The sequence below is a fragment of the Limulus polyphemus genome, unplaced genomic scaffold (genome assembly GCF_000517525.1).
Source record: "Limulus polyphemus unplaced genomic scaffold, Limulus_polyphemus-2.1.2 Scaffold1741, whole genome shotgun sequence".
NCBI classification, from domain to species: domain Eukaryota; kingdom Metazoa; phylum Arthropoda; class Merostomata; order Xiphosura; family Limulidae; genus Limulus; species Limulus polyphemus.
Genome location: NW_013667351.1, coordinates 22950 through 37913, shown reverse-complemented (window position 1 = coordinate 37913; position 14964 = coordinate 22950). Strand labels below are relative to the sequence as shown.

The following is a 14964-nucleotide window of genomic DNA, read 5'->3' as shown; positions in this document are numbered from 1 at the left end:
CAACCATTATTTGTCTCAAAGTGGGTTCTTCGTCAACCAAACTAAAGATATTTATAACTCATGAGCGAGACATTCGGTGAAGCCACCTTTACAGGAACCCACAAGGAAAAAAATAAAAGATAAAAGAACGTTTTCAAATCCATAAGCATTCTTCAGCTAAAGAGTACTATAATCTAGATGGATATAGAAGCTGGTTAACATAAAATGAAACAGGACGTGTACGCTTTTATGAATTGTGTCAAGAGTTTGTTTGACTAAAGCCGCCCTCAGGAGTTACATTGTTTTAGGTCATAATCTTTTTGACGTGAATATCTCGAACCGGTTTTAGAAGAGAGAGAGAATCACACATATTTTCAGGAAATGAAAAGATAAAAAGTCGTTCTGAGTAAGAAAAGGTTCAAAGATCATTGTTCGGCAGTTGCCTTACTTTCGCAGGTGTTTGCTAATTATTGCTGCATGACCTACTTTACCCATCCAAAGGTTGGGTCTAGGACCGACGAGCGTGACCTCTATCTATTGCGGCATGGAGATAAGATGAAAGATTATACGGAAAAAGAAACCGATTAACCTAAGAAAGTTTAAAATGGAACAAAAAAAAAAAAGAGCGATAATTTTGAGTACGATGTTACTTGACGAGAAACTAATACTCAAACAAAGGCTATTTCAACCACGTATGTGCACACACACACAATATAAAAGTATTTTCCACTTTCATTTTCATGACTCGATAACAGCTGATAATCTAATTATTGCACCAATACAGATAATGACAAACAAATTCAATGATGTTTGTTGAAAAATAGGCTTTTTTGTTGTTACGTTTTCACTTATGTTACCATAACTTTGTTGTTATTGTTTGTTTGTTTGTTTTTAATTATGCACAAAGCTACTCAAGGGCTATCTGTGCTCTGCCCACCACGGGTATCGAAACTCGGTTTCTAGCGTTGTAACTTCGCAGACATACCGCTGTGCCACTGAGGGGGGGGGCTTGTTGTTATTAAGCACAAAGCTAAACAATGGGCAGTATGTGCTCTGCCCACCACACGTATCGAAACCCGATTACTCTACTGAAGTTTTCAGTTTATAATTTAAATATATCTCTATGTAATTATTAAATGGCCATAAGAATAAAATAAAACGGTAAGTAATATATTTTACATCAAAGCATTTAATCTCTCTTAGGGGGGAAAAAAAGAACAAAACTGTTCCTTAGTGTGAACAAAAATAGTCAGACACTTTCACGTGTTTTCGACGTGAAAAAGCGGGTCATTTAACCTGTATTATCTTGCTGTAGACTGCGTGATTTTTCTTATTACCATCGCCAAAACCTCAAGAAATCAAAAACACAAATGAACAGTCTACATCATATACATATGCACAGGCAGCATGTAAACACACTCAAAATCAAGAAACACCTAAACAAGTGAAGAACACACAACCCACAAGTATCGCAACACAATAAAACAAAACAGTAAAGCAGCCTAAAACCGTTTTTACGAATTCATAAGACAATACCGAAATCCTCAAAATCAAGAATCATAAAATAAAAACATAAAAACATTACTATTCATCAACACTTTACACCTTTACTTCCACATATAACACAATTAGTAGTAAATTTACAAACACGAATCTCACAGAACACAACTACACAGTTACACAGAAAAGGAAAGTAGTAACAGAAAAACGCACAGTTACACAGAAAAGGAAAGTAGTAACAGAAAACACACAGTTACACAGAAAAGGAAAGTAGTAACAGAAAACACACAGTTACACAGAAAAGGAAAGTAGTAACAGAAAACACACAGTTACACAGAAAAGGAAAGTAGTAACAGAAAACACACAGTTACACAGCAAAATATCAATCTTTGTTTATTAAGTCTTAGGTTTATAAATCAATGTTTTTCTCATGTCTATTTTTTCTTTTCGCATATTGTCTATCTATCATGCAAAGTAATATTCATTTTAAAATTAAAATACTTAATGCATCAGAAAATTTTGAAATTTTAAATGCGAAATCTTTATAATGTTGAGATAGTTATCAAGTGTTTCATAAGAAAAAACTTTATATTTTATCTGTTATTTTCAGTAATTAATCTCTGTACGGGTTCGGTAGATTTTACAGATCTCGCAACCACCATAAAAAATTTGTAAATATAAATTATGCCTCTTTCATTCTAGAATGAACACAAATTATAACAAGAAAACACAAATGTTTAGACGAAATAGCTTAAATCTCATAACATTATACATTTATATATATTTATTATTTTTATTATATTGACCTTTTAGCTGTTCCTGGCTAACAATACAGAAGTTATAATGACGTGGCTCATGTTACCATATAAAATAACATAAAACTGATCTTTGGTCTGTGCAAAGTAACTTGTCTTGGCTGTGTTTCAGTAAACTAGTATTTTGTAAAATACAGTAACATTTCAATTATTACACATTATATATGTATATAGATTATTGCTATTTTGAAATAAGTTCTTAAACATATTTTTCCTAAAACATAGAAAAGTAAATAAAGTAAAGCAAACATATCTAGTTACGACCTTTGTACACGGTTGCTGCTTTATGTAGGTTGCTAAGCCTTTAAAAATTTTGCACGTGGAAGATATGAAAAAATATTTTTTTAAGGTTTTTATATATACATTTGAATAACTAAAAAATCATAAATTACTACATTAATACCTCAGAATTCCACTATAATTTTTAAAGTTTAGTAACTAAGACGTATTTTAGTCTAAAAAAAATATGAAATTTTGAACAGACTAAAAACACACCCTATCTTGTTGAAATATTGGTTCAAAAGAAAGAAATGGCACCAAGTTAGTTAAAATGGCTGAGAAAGCCACTAAGGGGACATTCTGAGCTTCCAGTTGGTTATTCATGTCATGTATAGAAAGAAGTAAGTGTATATAAGGGAGCATTTCCAAAAATGGACAGAGGTGGGCAGGGTGCCACTGTGAGCAATATCTTAGCAAATTGAAAAGATAAGATGCTCTTATTTTATATTCTAGCTTGTCAATATTGGTAATTTGAGTTTCTAATTCGTTCGAAACTATAGACTTAGTATATTGACTTCACAAACATCTAATTTGAACTAGTGCTGCATCCAACATACCACGTGACACTCAAAAATCCATGTTTATCTGTTTTTTTTATATTTGCTTTTAAATTAAGAAATTGAGTAATATATGATACTAAAATTTGAATTATAATCTACTGTTTGATACTAAACTTATTGACATAAACTCATGAAATAGTAGTTCAATAAAATTTTGAATAGGAGTCAACAAATGATATGACATGGCCTTTCTTTCACCCATGACCTGTTTCGAAAGGGTTAAGCTGTGGTTTTTGAGGCTACTTTGTACTAATGTGTATTCTGTTGTTCTAGAGGTAACACTCCCCTGTACTTACAGCTAGAATATTGGCAAGGTGTCTACTGGATTGCCACGTGTCATGCAAAGAGCATACTCTCTATTATTTAACATTACTTTTGAAGGTTGGGTTTTCTACTACAGCCATTTTTACCATCAACAGTACTTTTTTTTATTCTCCTGAAAAAAAAAAAGCGAATTATTTGAAAGTGCTCGAGTTTTGGAAACCAGCACTAGATTCATTTTAGAATTTTTCATACAGCTCCATTTGAAACATGAAATTTCATCTCAATCCGTTGTTTGGAGAAGCCTTCAATAGAAAAACTTTGATTTCTACATATTTGTCATGTCATTTTTGTCCTTGGAACCATGAGTGCAGTCAACACCTTACTACTGGGAATAGTATGATTGTCTGTTCTTTTGTAGGCATAATGCCAGTGTGGTAGTGCCTGATTGGTTTGTTAGCCAGTCAGCGTAAACCAGTACGACTATACTCTGGGGCAGTTCATTTTCATGCATAAGAGGGGGGGGGGACAGAGAAATTCTATAATATTTCCATTTTATACCCATTTTCTTCATTGTTTTTATAATTCTTTCCAACAATGTCTATTTATAAATTTGATATACAATATGAAGAAAGGATTTAAGGGTTATTTTAGTAAAAGTAAACTTGGCATTAATATGTTGGGAAAAATGTGATAGCGATACATATAACAATGTCATCTGAGTATTGACTTTACCTTTGAGGAATTTCAAAGTTTGTCACCAGATGGTAGTATAAAAGCTTCTGTAGCTATTAGAGTATTAATGCTTTCTTACTATTTTTCACAGATATACGAAGGTACTTCCCAGATCCAGAGGCTGATAATCAGTAAAGAGCATCTAATGAAGGCTAAAGAAACCTTGATGTAACAAAAAAAAAAGTCAGAAGCAAATAAAATGCCAGATCTTGAAAGCACTGAATAAAGGTCTACTTTCAGGCCTACTGACATCTGTAATTTGCTCAATCAACTGCTTATATGGGGGGGAGAAAAAAAGTTTAATATTTTGTAAACTCTGTGCACCAGATTTGAACTTAATAATCATAATTAAAAAAAGTGGTGGCTAAATGATTAATAAAATCAAATACAGTAATACTTTATAATACAAAAATAGTGGTTTCTCTTTATAAAAAAAAAAATAATTGTTATATTTTCACATTACAATTTTGACTGTATTCAACAAGCCAGAAGTTTCAGTTTAATCAATGTAATAAAATATTTTACAATTACATATACTTCTTGTACTATTTTTTTTTTTCACTTAGTGAATGTAGTTGGGTATCAATAGGGTACCCGAACCTCATAAAAACAGTATCTGAGATTTTTGAAACTATCAAATCATTACATTTTCTTAATAGTCTGATTTGATTCAAATTCTTTGTTTAGGTTCAACATGTCTGTAAGGGGATGGTTAAATACATTAACTGAAAGTTAACATGCAATGGTATGTTGGTAGATACAAGTTAAAACTTGTGGTTCAGGAGTCTATGTGCTGCTCTGGGTGAAACCCCTTTTACACGTTTCCATTCTTATGAGTTTTTCTTAAAACTTGCTTGTACCTAATTTTTATTTTTCTGCAAAATCTTTTAAATTTGTTGTAATCCAATTTATTAGTGACCATTCCCTTCAAATTTTGCAAGCAAAACAAAGTGTAGTAATAAAGTGGCATATAATTCTTACACAGGCAAAGATAAGATATCAATATAACGTTCTCCATATAATGTTGTTTGTTGTAAGCAGGGCCCTACATTTTCAGTTTTGATTTCATTTAAGTTTTCCCGCGAATTTATCGGTGTTTATTACAACAACGTAACAGATGAAAATTGGTGCAAAAAACTCTTAATAATTTTACTAGGTAAATGTAGGGGTTTGTTTTGGTGGATACAAGAACAGGGGGAAAAGTATTTTGTAAATTAATGCCTTGATGAATGGAATTAAATGTGATTTGCTGCAGAGATTAAAACAAAATGCGGCCTCTGAGTTTAAGAAAATTATATTTCTCTAATTCCCAATAAAACTTTTCATTTTAATAGAGTTTACTGTTGTAGACTTAGAACTTTTAGCCTGTAAGTATTTACATTTAGGCCTAATATTTTAAAATGTGTAAGTGGTAGGTATAAGTGTGGATGTCATGACCCACATGGTGGGCGTGGGATTCATCAGTATGTTCAGATGCATACGCACTTCAGAGCTTGCATGGGCGCCCATTTGTTTACTATGTGTTACTAATACATTTCCCCAAAAGGGGAGCCTAAGGCTGTCTGGAGCAGTCACCTGTGTTGTCTATCAGTTAGTCAGTAGACACTAAAATTACATCACATAATCCCTCGCTTAGTGTCACAATTTATCTTGACGTCAGTAAAATGTGTGCATGCCATGAATCATGAGAAAAATTATGCAGTCTGTACTCTACAGCACTGCATGACATATTAACTTGAAAAGCAAGAAATAAAAATGTTTGTTACTCTTACTTTTGGTTTTATTTACTCTTGAAAACGAACACTTTTGGGGACCCTGAGGAAGTACATCTATTATTTATACATGTATCTCATGCAGTGTATTGTGTTTTCCAGTAAAACAAGTTATTTTTTTACATATTTAAATGATACAAAAAAGTAGGGTGATATTCGGAAAACCAAAACGAATAATACTCAGTATGTTTTTGACAAAAATTGGTTTAAACTGAAAACATAGGGCCCTGTATGTAAGGAATAACGTACTTTAAAATTATGTTTAAAAATAAGTTATCTTTACTTAATTTTTTATTGCTGTACAACTTAAATGACAGTGTTAACATACACAAATTCAAGAGTAAAAGTGTAACAGTGAAACCACCTATGGTAAAAACTCTACAACAACAGTTCGCACAGGAAATCCAACAGTTTGTAACTGGTTGTGTATTGTTATCAAAATTTTTACTTCTTAAAATATTTATTCCAGAGTGTTTTTATTGCCAAAAAAATCAAGTTAAACCAGAATACTGTTGCGTCAGCGAGGTCACGTGACTAATATCACGCAACCCCTTTCTAGAAATATCCTGTTACTTCAAGAATGCCCTAGCATTTACTAGATATGTGTTAGTCTTGTGTTCACAACGTGACGGGGTAACGAGGTATGGTGTAATTTAACTGAGTATTGTCGAGCATAAGCACGTGAGACGTTCTAGCGTTTGTTATAGAGCGACTGTTGAAATTAAGTGTATTGGTAAAGTTGTATTAGTAAAGAATAAACCAGTTTTATTTAAGAAAGGAATTGTGTCGCTAAAGTTTTGTCGGAACGAAGTTACGGAAAATTAACTAACGAACGGAGACATAACAATACATATATTGATAAAAGTAAGAATTACATATTGTCTGAAATTTTCTTAAATAACTTACTTTTAAATTTAAGAAGGCTGTTTTTTAATCCTATTTTCAGTTATTGCTATATATTAATGTATTCTTATATGTTATATATTGAAATATAAAAGGAGTGGTTGTTCCAGCATTTTATTGACTGCACTATATCATCTAAAATAAAAACCAAAAGAAAACAAATGATGGGAATAGGTTTTCATTTATTTACAGTCACATATAAAAAAATACATATTGTGACATCTACAGGTATTTTTGATAAGAGCTGTATTATCTATAATGTATAATTACTTATGGTTGTTTGTTTACTTTGGTAGGTATCTTTATTTTTCACAATAATGGTTATTGAGGTTAATTGAATTTTTGAGGCTAGCACCATCTATGTAAAGTTTCAAAACCATGAAATAAACTGTCAAGGATTTGCTTTCACAAGTGAACACTGGAAACAGAAAATTTATTTAAAACTTTTATAATAAGGGGGAAAGCATTAATGTGTAATATATTAACACTTAGACTAATTGATGTTGTTTAAGATAAAATGAAAGAAATGCCATCAAAAATCAATACCCTGATTTATTTACAACTTATCTGTTTAGCATAATTTTTCTCAATGGGTATAATTCTAATTAAAGGTGTTTTAAAATTAGTCAAACAATGCAAGTCGAAGTTGAGAAACTTCTTGTATCATATAAAGGTGAAAATAATTGAAAAAAATCATGATTGCTTTAAAAATGGTGGAACGTTTTTCTTTTTTTTTTTTTCTTTATAGAAATCAGCAAGGAGGTATTACTAGAATTTTTACATAACACTCTTACTTGTATCACTCTAAGCCACATGGTGTAAGCCAAGCAAAAAAATCCCCCTATATGCTTTTTGCACTGATATAACACCAGTAAATCTCTGGAATTGGTGAAGTTTACCCACAGTTTGAAATTATGTTACTTAATATGCATGCTTTGAACTTAAGTTTACTGGCAACATTTAGTCCTGTTAAATTATTATATTTCTAAAGCATCTGAACCTATTAGACAATATTCATTTGAAAAATAACACTGAAATTGACCAAATGTTTATAACTTGTTGCTTGCTCTAACTTTAGTTAAAATTTAATACTGAATTAAATATGATAACAGTTAAAGAGCTCTTTATAAATGACAGCAAGTAAACCTGAAATCAAAATATTTACTGTTGGAAATATTTAAAATAGAACATGGTTTAAAATCCTCGTTAGATAAAAAATACTAGAGAAAAAAGGAAATAGTCTTATTTCTTCAAAGTGTATCTTTAGTGTTATAATTTCAACCAAAGTTGTCAAGGAATAGATATAATAAGGTTACATCCTTTTCGTTGATATACATTTACATGGCTTAAGCCAGCTAAAATAATGCATATTCTATTCACCATACTCGTTAATCTAGAAACTAATTACGACCCTGGTAGGGCCTTAAGTTAGTCCTAACAGGAGGTTCTGGAGCAGGCTTTGCATTGCTCAGGGGATTAGCGGGCTCAGGTGGAGTCTGCGGCACTCGTACTGGCTGGATGTCGTTAAGCCCTCGTCCGTTTTCTTCTTCCCGGGGTGCTGGGGTTGTTGGAGGAGGTTCGCTGAAACGATTGAAATCAGAAGTCATCAATAACTTGTTTTGCTTCAAAAACATATATTTCCCATTCAACCTAAATCATAAGAGGCTGTCTAGGGCGCAAAGTACTCGAGAGTCTATTGTGAATAGGGATGCAGCACTACATCATTCATTGAATTATCGCCAGCTCTCTAAAATATTGTTTTACTTCAATAGAGTTCGCCGGTAGCTCGGCGGGAGCATATGAGGCCGTTTAAGGAATAGGAACGATTCTTCCGCCTGACTCCCATTCTCCAGCAGCTGAAGGTTGCTTATTTTTGTAACTGTCAGTAAACCCAGAAGCACGTATGAAACTGAAAGTCTTTAACGTATTTTTTACATTCAAGATATTTGGAAAACATGAAAATTCCCATCATAAGAGTAACTAAATCACAAAGCATTTACAAAAGGTAGACATTCCTCTCCAGGTTTGCATGGCTAGAGAATCCAAAGTTACTATAATACGCATTGATGTAGGCTTACTGACTCAAACACAAGTTTTATTATAAACTTTTTTTTTTATATCATTAAGTGAATACAGAAATTTTCATAATAAAATTCCTGTGTGTCATTTAGAAATGAAAGTATTTGTCTGAAAATATTTGTCAAATGATAATAATAAATAAATAAAGTACGTATTACTGCTGTTAAATAAATTTTATGCCATATTTGTCGATAAATTGAATTTGCTTTTCTATTTCACCTTTCGTCATATTCCGGTATTAAGTTTTAATGCTCATTTCATCATTTATGAAAATGTAGGCTTAAAAATGTTATTTTTATATTACGATAGAATCCAGTGCCGTCTAGGGGGATTTAACTTTTATATTTCAGGTAAAAATTGCATGATCTGTAAAAAAAAAATTTGACAAAATATAAAAAAAAAGATATTGAACATTTTTACTTATACCTAATATGGGGAGAACTTTTATTTTTTTCCTGTTTAGTTTGAAATTATGTTCACCAAAATAATTTATTATCGCTTTATAGAAGTCATATCAACTTAAACTCTTACCAGCCTGGGACCTTTTCGGCGTATTCACATTGAAGGGTGGTAGGATTGAAGGCGAGACGAGAAGCGCAACGGAATAACCGAGGATAACCATTGGTACAAAACCAGTAGATAACACATCTATTGGGGATGGGTATTGGCCCATGTGATACGTCCTTGCAGACAGCTGGAAACAGAGAAACAGATGTATTTATATAAAATAATAGACCCACTGTTGAAAGATTCATACCAATATAAAAACACTTAAATAAAAACTTATGCATTATTTTAAGTCAATAAAATAGATGTCGGAGATATTTCAAATTTTTGTATTTTATGATTTTAATGAAATATACATTAGATTTTAAACAAATGTAAACTGCAATTTGTATAAATTCTAGAAATACGCCTATTTTTATATATATTTTCTATTTTTGAAATAAAGTAACATGTAAGAGAAAATTATTTAAAATTTCAAAATATTAAAGTTGTATATTGAGAACGAACCGTAATCTTATTGGAGTCCAATAAACATTTACAATGAAATATATGTAAATAATATATTTAAAGAATGTGCGTGAATACATGAATAGTTTCAGGTTTAGCCTCACATCAGGTGAAAGATGTTGAAATCATGTTGAAACTAGTCATGTGATTTATTCTTTCAAGTTATAGAATATTTTCCTTATCTAATGTCAGAGAGGCATTACTTAGTCCAAACAACAGTACACATTTGAGCTATATAAGAAACGGACTTTTATGAACGGATATTTGACCTCTAACGCTTTTGTAGTAGTAATTAGTTGGCCAACCAGAACCAAAACTTTTATGAACACAAACTAACCAGGTTAAATAATTCAGTCAACCAGATGATTTAATCTAAAAAAAACATCACTAATGTCGAAAATAATTAAAATATTTCTTCCACTAATTCATGGATACAACAACAAAAAGTACAGTGAAAATTTTTTTATTAGGTATATACCCAGTAAAAGATGAAGGGGTCGCAAATGTATAAATCTGAATTGTTTTAGTGTTTTTAATACTGGGTTTAACAAGTGTATATATTTAATGTATCAAATTAAAATCACTTACATTTCGAGCATTGATTACATACTGTGTGATTAGTTTAATGTAATACTGAGTATAAAACTAAAAGTCGGTATATTTTACATTAATATTTATAAAAGTGTATTATTAAAGAATGTGTGTGTATAGAGATACTTACGATGCGCTTGACAACCTTGCACGTTACTAGGCCAATCACACGCCTCGAGCTCGGAGCTGTACAGGAGAGAGAAAGGGCATCTATGAAACGATGCTGTTCCGTTCCAACACTCCCAGAAACTTCTGCAGCTGGTCTCATGCTGGAAACGACCCCACAACGATTTACAGTGGTCCGTTTCAATAAGGGCTTCTGCAAAATTAAAGATTAAAACTCAACAAACATTTTTAGACCGATCTTGTAAAATATCAAAAGAAGATGCAACAAGCTAAATTGAAACATATTTTCCCCTCTCAGCAGAGACTCGCCAGTCTTGCTGTCTCTGCTTAGCAATGTTTTTGTTTTTTCCGTAAAGGTAAATAACGTAATAATTTTGTTTAATGTTACGAAAAACAAGTTTAGAAATATCAAAACATAATAACTACTACAAAAATAAATGCTCCCAGTGACTCAGCGGTATGTCTGCGGGCTTATAGCGCTAAAATTCGATACGCGTGGTGGACACAATACACATAGCGTATTGTGTATCTTTTTGCTTAACTACAAAAACAAATGGCTCAATGTAAAAACAGATAGCTTTTAAAGCTACTTCGAAAAAGAGGGTGATAGTCTGATGGAATTTGTTTAATTTCATTCATTTTACAAGTGTTAACGTTTGCTGTACCTCTCAATTTTACAAAAATTTGTCCTTTTCATGTCCGCGTCTTACAGTACAACCTGAATCAATTTATTTATTATTTTATTGTTTGTGGCTTAAGATGTTACTATCTCAAAACACTACTATTATTTAACCCTTTTTCCTTTTAATTTCATATTTTCCCCCTGACACGCTCAGCAGCTTGGCTACCCAGTATTTATATGATATCCGTTGAATGTTTGTTTCATAGTAAAGCCACAGTGGGCTGTCTGCTGTGTCCACCGCGGAGAATCGAACCTCGGATTTTAACGCTGTAAGTCCGTAGATGTACCATAGTCCCACCGGGGGACCCGTTGAATGTTCCATGTCAAACTGGCTACATTTCTTCATCTAAGTAAAAACATTTTTCAAACAATAGCCTTATTTAATAGTTTCGTTTACGGTTTATTTACTGATTAATTATTTATTTTTTTTTACAAGTTACAACTTTTACAGCACGTTAGATTTGTATTTAAAACAGGTACGACGTTTTGATCGAATTCCAGTGAATGAAACGTTGTACCTGTTCTAAATACAAATCTTACTTACTTACTGTAAAAGCTGTAACTTGTAAGAAAAAAAAACACTTATTTATTTTGAAGCTTTTCAATTCAAATTTCTCCCGGTATAGAAACCTAGATACATAAAGTGTACAGATATTTCTTTATAATATGTATTTATCTCTTTTCTTTTTAGGTTACTTACGTCCCATTGTACGAATTCCATCTGGACATCCAGCACGTTTTGGATAATCACAGTTTTGATAAAGACCCCGACGTTTGCCTCTGAAAACAAGACCATTGGGACATTCTTGCAGTGTCTCTACGCCATCTTTACATTCATAGTAGTAATCACAATATTGCTCATGAGGAAAGAGGCCATCCTCAGAACATTTTGAGTCTCGCGACCTCTGTCCCAAACCTGAAAATAAATGCATACTAAAATTTTTCAGCGACAGTAAAGAAAAAAAAAAAAAACACTGAGAAAGATAAACGTTCAAAGTCACCTAAATAAATAATTTCAAGACATAAAAATACTATGACCTATATTTCCGTTAATTTGTTCTTCAAAGTTATGTTATGGCTTTGAAAGTATGTGTGTGTGTGTGTGTGTGCATTATCCAAGTTCGCATTTTACGTCCTCTTGCGACCACAAAGTCTCTTAGTAGGTCAGCGGTATGTTTACGGAGTTACCGCGCTAAAATCCGAGGTTCATTCCCCATGTTTCACAGACAGCCTATTGTGTGGCTTTGGCTTAATTACAAACAAACAAGCAAGTCTATTAAGATAATAAGTCGGTCAGCAAAGAAATTCTGTTGAAAGCGAAAACGTTATTTCTAAGCTTAGAACTACAACTCTGTACAACTACAGGTGAAAATAGCCTGTAGTAATCATCAAGGAAGGAATAACCTAATCTTTTATCGTTGCGTGAATTAAACTTCGCATTATTTACACCAAATAACCTAAAAGATCCCGCCCAACGAAAGAACACGCTATAACAGTATTGTTCTAACGGTGCCATATTCAATAGGATCGATGTTATAGAGGGATGGCAGCTAATTAACACCACCCGCCGTCAATTCTTGTATCAACGAAAAGCGGGACTGACCATAAGATTATAACGCTCTCACGCTGAAAGGTCGAGCATGTTCGGTGAGGGAGATTCGACCCTGATTCGATCGCCCTGATCACCAGGCCACGAGGAGAACGGCCTTTAAATTGAAGACTTATGCTAGAATATTTTAATAGTTTTCTTGCTTATGGTAAAAAGTATGTCAAATTATAATAAGGTGAACAACTTTCCTTGCGGCAATATCCGGGTTTTCTTTATAAATATTTGCTTTAGAATGTTATTCATACTGATTATCGAAGGTTAGGGCACCAGTAAATCACGTGGTCATCGTCGATTATCGGGCTTTAGGTCTTGGGATACCTGGGAGGGTCAGGTGCTAATTAGACATCCTGAACTGTTACTTTTGGTTGAACTGGTTTGGATTTCTTTTGTTTTCTATTACTACTTTCCTTTTCATATGAAAGCATTGTAATGTTTACTGATAATGTACCAAATTTTGTTAATATTCACTTTAAATGTTATAGCATGAAAACTATAAGAAGCACAAAATGATTACGAGGTCAGTCCCAGGGACCGAGCCCGGGTTGAAAGAGTTAATACTATACAATGTGCAGTTGAGTGTCGGCCCACATTTGTCCAATTAATAAACTACCGTGTGCAACTGAATAGCGCAAACCTATAGCTATCCAGTTAAAATAGAATTCCATGTAGATATTTAAAGTGAAAGCTCACAACTGTCCAATTAGTGAAAACTTCACCAGGAGCAATTAAAAAGTGAAAAGACATACCTGACAGTTAACAAACTCTACCATATACAGCTGAAAAATGTAAGCCCACACTTTTCAAGTGAATACTCTACGATATGCGATTGATATGTATTTTCCCACACAAATACAGTTAATAGAGAATACCATATGTAACTGAAAAAGATAAACCTTTGCTTGTTCAGTTAATGGTCAGATGACCAAGTTAAATTGAAAATTACAGGCCCATACCTGTCTAGTTAATATAGCTTCTACCATGTGCAACTGGAAAGTGTAGGTCAACAACTGTTCAGTTAATAGAATATCTACAATGTACAACAGAGAAATTTAAACCTACACTTATCCAGTTAATAAAGACTACCAATTGTAACTGAAAAGCATAATCCCACAATTGTCCAGCTTGTCCAGTTAATAGAGAATACCACATATAAATGAAAATTTAAGCCCACACTTGTCAATTTAAATATATGCAACAAAAAATTGTAGACTTAAACCTGCCTGATCTATAAACTCCACCATAAGCATCTTACATATACTTGTCCATACTTGTATGGTTAATAGAGAACTTTATGTGGTTAACTTTCTTGCAAAAAAAAATCAGATTATTTTAATAAAGTACTTTTACTAAAGATTTGATTCTGAATTTAAAAAGCTTTTACTGAATCAGTCTGAGTGCACGGTGATTTTCATGTTTTTCCATCCTAAAGTTTTCAATTTTCATTTGCATAACCACAAGAACCTCCTAAATTTATATTAGTTTTTCTTTGGTAAAACCTTATATTTTATCTATTATTTTCTCTACTCTGATACTAACTGCATATGGTTTTGGTCAGTTTGACCAAACTAGTACACACCAGGTAACAAAAAAAATGATAAATAAATCTGAAATATCCTTTTTTGTTTCTAGAATGATTGCACATTGTAACATACAGTTACATATTATTTACTTTTATGTCAAAAGTTAATACTTTTTAAATATCCTGGCCATTTAGATTTACTGCTTTATACCTACACCTAGGGTAAAGCAAAACAATTTATCATAGTAGATAAGCTTTGTGTACACAAAGTATCGAGTTGCCAGCACCTTTGATCAAATTACAATACACTGTGTTCGTGTGATGTGCACATGCATAGAATATTTTTTTTATTTCATTTTTTTTCCATTTAAATTTTCTTATCTAATAAGTTTCTAATTTTCAATTTCAGTTACTTTTATAATGATAAGTGAAAATATTAAAACAGAACAAGAAATTTAGTAATTAGGTGTGATTCATACATTTTTGGAAGTCATAGTTTAGATTAAAGTTAACCTACTTTTTGGTAGGGTTGTTGTTATT

The 14964-nt window shown here is 32.3% G+C and overlaps 2 protein-coding genes across 2 annotated transcripts in view; one reads left to right on the top strand and one right to left on the bottom strand.

The window, feature by feature from the left end:
- Window positions 1–5900, top strand: part of LOC106464782 (medium-chain specific acyl-CoA dehydrogenase, mitochondrial-like) — a 33687-nt gene extending 27787 nt beyond the window's left edge. Inside the window, 1 exon segment of the mRNA XM_013924939.2 lies at window positions 4221–5900. Within this exon segment, the coding sequence (XP_013780393.1) occupies window positions 4221–4301 (81 nt within the window). The 3' untranslated portion in view covers window positions 4302–5900.
- Window positions 5901–7572: 1672 nt separating this feature from the next.
- Window positions 7573–14964, bottom strand: part of LOC106464777 (protein obstructor-E-like) — an 11244-nt gene continuing 3852 nt past the window's right edge. The window contains exons 2-5 of the mRNA XM_013924935.2: window positions 11997–12212; window positions 10619–10807; window positions 9415–9577; window positions 7573–8385 (exon numbers count right to left, since the gene is read on the bottom strand). Coding sequence (XP_013780389.1) covers window positions 8205–8385; window positions 9415–9577; window positions 10619–10807; window positions 11997–12212 — 749 coding nt within the window. The 3' untranslated portion in view covers window positions 7573–8204. The remainder of the gene's footprint in view (window positions 8386–9414; window positions 9578–10618; window positions 10808–11996; window positions 12213–14964) is intronic.